The sequence below is a fragment of the Sebastes fasciatus genome, chromosome 17, assembly GCF_043250625.1.
Source record: "Sebastes fasciatus isolate fSebFas1 chromosome 17, fSebFas1.pri, whole genome shotgun sequence".
NCBI classification, from domain to species: domain Eukaryota; kingdom Metazoa; phylum Chordata; class Actinopteri; order Perciformes; family Sebastidae; genus Sebastes; species Sebastes fasciatus.
The window spans coordinates 15609542-15616541 of NC_133811.1; the positions used below are offsets into that span (position 1 = coordinate 15609542).

The following is a 7000-nucleotide window of genomic DNA, read 5'->3' on the forward strand; positions in this document are numbered from 1 at the left end:
ACTTCCACATTGTCAAACCTCTGAACATGGCACCTCAAAAATACATAAATAATCAATATCTTATAATAAATAAGTAATATAGCACAATTAATCTGCTCTTTGAACACAATGTACAAATATGTTTGTTTGTTTCCTGCTCCAGTCCTGCCTGCTGCCTCTGACAACACACTTAATATAAACTTCATGCTGCTCTAACTCACAACAGTGTCATTTCATTATCATAAGTGAGAGTGCAGTAAATGTTTAGTTTTGTGTACAAAGTTAGATATTCACATGCTGGATAGGTAGTGTACTTGTGATTACAACATCTGGTACACCTGTGCTGTTCCCATATTTATCTAATACACAGAGACTGGAACAGACATGGAAAAACTAATAATTGAAAGCAACACAAACAAGCTGTAGAATGAAATGCCTTCATGTCATTACTGTTTACTGCAATACTAATTCTGTTAATATTACATTTCTATTTTGCACAATGAAGGGAAAATACATTTATTATTAAAATAATAATAATAAAAATAGTCAGGGTCAGTGGTCAGGGAGCGGTTCAATCAGACCAGCCTGGTCTCCTAAAAATGACCATCGTTCCCATACAACGAAACTGCATTGTCAATTACGTTTCGAGGGAAATGTATTGTCTCCCAGATTACGTTTGTTTTCGACGTATCAGAAAAACGTTTCACTTCTGGCCGTGCAGATTCAAACCATGCTGCGTTGACTTCCGTTTCCATTACCAGCTTTAACACGTTGAGTTGTGCCAAGTCATACCCAAGATGGACCATATCCGGAGTTGGGTCAAAGCGCGTCCGACCGCCTCCCAGCAGGTTAATTGCAGTGAAGTTAGATGGGCTTCGTCACCATTCAGTGACCATTCAGCATCATGTTTAAAAAGCCTCTGCTGCTATTGCCAGACATAGCAGATATGGTGCTATGTAGCTGGCTACCAACAACCGTTGCACAGCGTAACAGTAAATAGTGCTAAAGAGGGCACTGCTTTTAAATGTCATCGACTCAAGACAAGCATCAGCGGGTGACCTGTTGTAATGGAGATGCAAATCCCTGCCAATGGCCCGCCGAGTCAACCTGAGTCAAGCCAAGCCAGCCCGTGTGTATGGAAAAGGGGCAATAGTCAGCAGAAGTTTGAGTACGGAGGAGGTCGGGGTGGATGGGTGGGTCAAACAAACACAGGACTTTCCCCCAGGAGACTACTGTTTTTGTCCTGTGTGAAACCAAAAGTCAACGCTGATTTATTGTAATTTACATCTTAAATAACATAACAAATGTTCTTATTTTAAGCCACACCATGACGTTTTACTGAACATAACCAAGTCATTTTGTTTAAATTTATAACGTTAACAACGTGTTTAAAACTGCAGCCGTAATCCAGGAGAAAATATGTTTCCCTCGGGGAAAAACACACACACACACACACACACACACACACACACCCACACACACAAAGTGGATGATGGACAGATGGAGCAGACACGCCAAACACCAAAAAACTGTTGGTCAACCACTGGAGTTACCTGTGAATGTCCAATATTCATGAAAATGAAGGTCAGTGAAATGACTTGTGTACAGACACATATAAGTGTACATTTGTGTCTTTATTGAGGCGGCCAAATGCATGTCAACAGAGCAACAGGTGAGCAGTGACCAGGTTCAATCAGACATGTGTAACATCTCAGGTGTTAAGGACAGGTTATACAGATGCACAAACAGAGGGAGAAATAGCAGAACATGGGAAGTCATTCCATTTCGGCTGGTTAATGAAGCTGCTTTGAACGCAGTGTTCATTTCCTCCAGCGTTGTTTGGTTCTCCTGTTCCCCAAAAATGAAATTTGAATGCAGAGCCATCAGACCACATCCATCTGCCTTCTTTGTGGATGTCACTGAGTCCGATCCAGGTGGGTCCCTCAGCGTGGTCAAAGTTTTTGATCAGGGATTTGACGAAGTTCTCTTCATCCAGACTGTGGATAGACACCAGGTTGGCTCCCTCTGAGACACAGTGGAGCTCTGCATCAGCCCATGTTGTACGTGTGGCGACATACTTGTAGCAGCGGTTGTTGAAGCTGTACCAGAACATGGGACAGCTGCCACGCTGTAGCTTCACTTCATGTTCCTCAGAAGGAGACACGGCACCCAGAGCCAGACCAAACAAGAAGAGGAACAAGAGCATGTTGGCGTCAGAGTCTCTGTCTAAGTCTTCGGAGTACGTGATCTGTACTGTTGTATGTTATCAAGAATCTTTCAGAGACAGTTGAAAGGCCACTTTCTTTTATATGCTTCACACAGGGTGTCTGCAGTGTTGGTGTGATATCATTGGTCAAATGCACTTGGCAAACACTTCAGTTGTACACAACTACACAGTATCTGAACATAAGCAAACAGCACCACATTAAACATTATTATTATTATCAAGCAATCCCTATTATACATTAATAGAGTGAAAATACCCTTTTTACCCGCCATGTTAGTCATATCCTGCCAGACTCTTGATAGAGATAAGTATTAACTTGTCCGATTTAGAAGAGGATTTCTTTTTCCTTGTGAGCTTCTCTCATCCATTTATATATCACTGAACACACATACAGTATAAGTGAGTCTACTATGACAAGCCGTTAGTGTATATAACATTTGGAAATGCTAGACCTCTTCTGTCTTTTGGGAAATTTAAGGTTTATATACCAAACCTTAGTGGTTTCTTCTGTCATATGAACTCTGAGGAATGCCCTTCAATATTTTTTGCCGTCTTCTTTGGGATGTAAGTTGGTGACATCTGCATAGGACATAGTTGTGAGGGTAATACATTCATTCTACCCATCCATGACATGGGCAAATGAGGTGAGAGGGATACCATCACACACCCTGAAATCAGCCATCATAATGTCAGAAAGCATCTCTACGAGGAGTCTGATCTGCTTTACATGATCATCAACCAGACGTGAATCCAGGGCTCATTCAAGGAAATTCTGTGTTGAAAAAGACACTGATTCCTAAACAAACAAGAGACATACAGTACATCTATGCTGCAGGACTCAGTTTGATATCTGTCACTGAAAAATACATATTATTTACAGTACAATGTTAAATTATTATTGTCTATTGGATCAAAAACAGCATAGTCCAATGAGTAACGTGAATGAGGAGTGTTTGGGTAAAAATTAACCAGGACTCTAAAATGAAAACAAGGAAATAAAAGACAAGAAATAAACATTCACTATTCATCAACAGTTGTTGAACTCTGTTTTTATTGCATTATAAAATGCTTATCAGCATTATCACAGTATCAAACAAATAGGAGCTATAAACAGAGCTATAACAGAGAGGAGAAAGAAAGAAAGTTTATCCCTCAATGACTATTATGATTCAGAAACAACCAGGAACCTTTTTATCTAATGTGCCCTTCACCCTTTGGACCAGTTCAAGTGATTTATCAGAGGTCCCATAGATCCATAAAGCGGTTGTCATTTCCTTTTATTTTGGCTGACATTTTCATTGGAATGCCCTAAAACACTCTTGATACACTAAGTAAGAGATAATATACAGCAAGCTGGTCATTGCTGTGAAAGAATCCCAGACACGGTGACGCTGCACATCATGCTCTCATCGCCCTGAAGGGGATTCTTTCACAACAATGACCCGCTAGCTGTACATTATCCTGCTTATTACACGGCTACTTACTGAAGAAATCAATAATTTGACACAAAAACGGTTTGCCAGAGTTCGACATCAGAACTACGCCCATAGCAACGGTCTGCTATACATAGCAACGGTCTGCTATAAAGAAATAACAGACCGTAGAACGCCGTGATTGACCAATCAGAATCAAGTATTCAACAACTCTCTTGGTTTGAAGTGGAAAATAGATTGCTGTATTCATTGATGGTTTTCATTAAGAATGTCATAAATACAAAGACTCCTTTTATTTATTTATTTTACAAAAAACTGTCCTTTAGTACAGATACAAACAATTATTCCACAAGGCATGCAGCTGCAGGTTGTTGTACTTTACCAAAATCCAAAACCAAATCAGGTCAACGTACAGCAATATACAGAGCAATGCAAGAATGGAATTCACTGCCAAATCATATTATACAACAAAATAATATATATGGTTTTAAAAAAACACTGAAAGAGCATTACTTAAAAGAAACTTTAGTAATTAATAAGTATTCTTTGGTATGTAAGAGTATATTGGGTCTGAGCCTTTCTATTTTCTTTGTGTTTGTGTTATTTAAACTGTGTCAATTGTTATTGTTTTATTTACAGTAGACGTGCATTACGATGTGTTATGTTAGTGTATTACGATGAGTAGCGTGAATTTGGATTTTTTTATCGTCACCATGTAAACTATGTTGACCCCAGGAAGAATAGCTGCTGCTATGCAAAAGCTAATGGGGATCTAAATAAACAAACAAACAAACACAGCCGTGTAATAATACTTGATAACATTATCATCATCAAACAACCCCTTTTATTCATGAGTAGAGTTATATATGAGAAAGTACCCATATCATTGTTGACAGTTAAATTACTTTTTTCTATGGGTCAATGAGGAGGAAAGAAAAATATTACATTATCACACACACACACACACACACACACACACACATTACAAACACACGCACAAACACAGAGTAGATGGTGGACAGATGGAGCAGACATGCTACAAACCAAAAAACTGTTGGTCAACCACTGGAGTTACCTGTGAATGTCCAATATTCATGAATATGAAGGTCAGTGAAATGACTTGTGTACAGACACATATAAGTTTACATTTGTGTCTTTATTGTGGAGGCCAAATGCATGTCAACAGAGCAACAGGTGAGCAGTGACCAGTTTCAATCAGACATGTGTAACATCTCAGGTGTTAAGGAGGTTATACCAGATGCACAAACAGAGGGAGAAATATCAGAACATGGAAGGTCATTCCATTTCAGATCGTTACTGAAGCTGTTTTGAACGCAGTTTTCATGTCCTCCTTTGTTGTTTGGTTCTCCTGTTCTCCAAAAATGAAAGTTGAATGCAGACCCATCAGACCACATCCATGCGCCTTCTTTGTGGATGTCACTGAGTCTGATCCAGGTGAGTCCCTCAGCAGGGTCAACGTTTTTGATCAGGGATTTGACAAAGTTCTCTTCATCCAGACTGTGGATAGACACCAGGTTGGCTCCTTGTGACACCAGAGAGGGTGTTTGCACTGTTGGCCTAATATTATTGGTCAAATCAACTTGGCAAACACTTTCAAGTTGCTCACACAGTATCTGAATATAAGCCAAAAATAGACCACCAGTTCACCTGGAGATGTCACATAAAACCTAGAATTTATTCAAATAATCTTTTTTATTTTTAATTCCCTCCCTGATAAAGACCCTTTGAGGTTAAAAGCTGTGTGTGTCTTAAAATGAAATCGTGATGAACACATTTCTACTTTTTTTTGCATGTTACCCCCCACAGATTCTCGTGGGACAATATTTAAAAAGTACAAATATGTTTGTTTGTTTCCTGCTCCAGTCCTGCCTGCTGCCTCTGACAACACACTTAATATAAACTTCATGCTGCTCTGACTCACAACAGTGTCATTTCATTATCATAAGTGAGAGTGCAGTAAATGTTGAGTTTTGTGTACAAAATGAGATATTCACATGCTGGATAGGTAGTGTACTTGTGATTACAACATCTGGTACACCTGTGCTGTTCCCATATTTATCTAATACACAGAGACTGGAACAGACATGGAAAAACACTTTAATAATTGAAATCAACACAAACAAGCATGTCTAAAATCTGTAGAATTAAATGTCTTCATGTCATTACTGTTTACTGCAATGCAAATTCTGTTATATTTGTATTTTGCACAATGGGAAAATAAATGTATTGTAAAAAATTTGTGAATTACCAGAGTGGATGCCCAACATTAGCTAAATTAATGTGAATAAAATGACCTCTGTACAGGCATGAACCTGCACATTTATGTCTTTATTTTGGAGGTCCAATGCATTTACCCAGAGTAAACAACAACGTAACTTTACAGGGTGACAAATGCCGATAAAACACTAAATACACCTTCCTGTTGGTTTCCTGTCCATTACAGCATTTGACACCAGAGGACAGAGATGAGCGTCATCACACTGACTTGCTCTTCTGCTGCCCTCAAGTGGCCACAAAACATAACAACAAGTACTTTTATGTTCCAGCATGGTAGCTCCAAACCACTAACTTGTTTTCTTCTCAAGAATGCACTTCCACATTGTCAAACCTCTGAACATGGCACCTCAAAAATACATAAATAATCAATATCTTATAATAAATAAGTAATATAGCACAATTATTCTGCTCCTTGAACACAATGAGCAGATGTGTGTTTGTGCATGTGTGCGTCATGTACAGGTTAATAGTAAAAAGTTACTTAAACGGAAAATCCACTCTCAAAATGTATGAATAGTAGATAGTGTCCTGGTGATTATGTTGAACTATTAAGCCAGTGTTTTTCCCAGATTTAACACACACTCACATACACACAGTAGATGATGGACAGCTGGAGCAGACATGCCAAAACACAAAGAAATGTAAATCTACACAAAACCACAGGGCGTAGAAATCTGTGGATTGAAATGTCAACATGTTACTGACTTGGGCCCGAATTGACGAACCATGCCCGAGTACGGTACGGAGCGTTCACACGAATCAAACGAACTGGACTTTGGGAGCAAGTGTACTCGGATCCGGGCCCCGGGTCCCTGATGTGAAAGCACCCTTACTAATGTGAAAGCTGAGCGGCCGGGGAGTGGAGAGGGGGGGCAATCTTACATACCGATGAATCGTCCCTAATATGAAAACGCCCTAATTCTCTTAATAGATGCATGTACATGTTTATTGTGCATAATGAAAGGATATTATATTATTAACACTAATTTAGAGATTATTAAAAAGGCGTGGAAATATTCACTTTGATCAAACACTGATATCTGTTTGAATGTCCAGCATTCAT

General features: G+C 39.1%; 1 protein-coding gene across 1 annotated transcript; it reads right to left on the minus strand.

The window, feature by feature from the left end:
* Positions 1-1594: 1594 nt before the first annotated feature.
* Positions 1595-2274, minus strand: LOC141754026 (lactose-binding lectin l-2-like). Its single transcript, XM_074612779.1, has one exon. It carries the CDS (start codon positions 2183-2185, stop codon positions 1709-1711), a length of 477 nt encoding a protein of 158 aa, XP_074468880.1. The 5' UTR covers positions 2186-2274; the 3' UTR covers positions 1595-1708.
* Positions 2275-7000: the final 4726 nt, after the last annotated feature.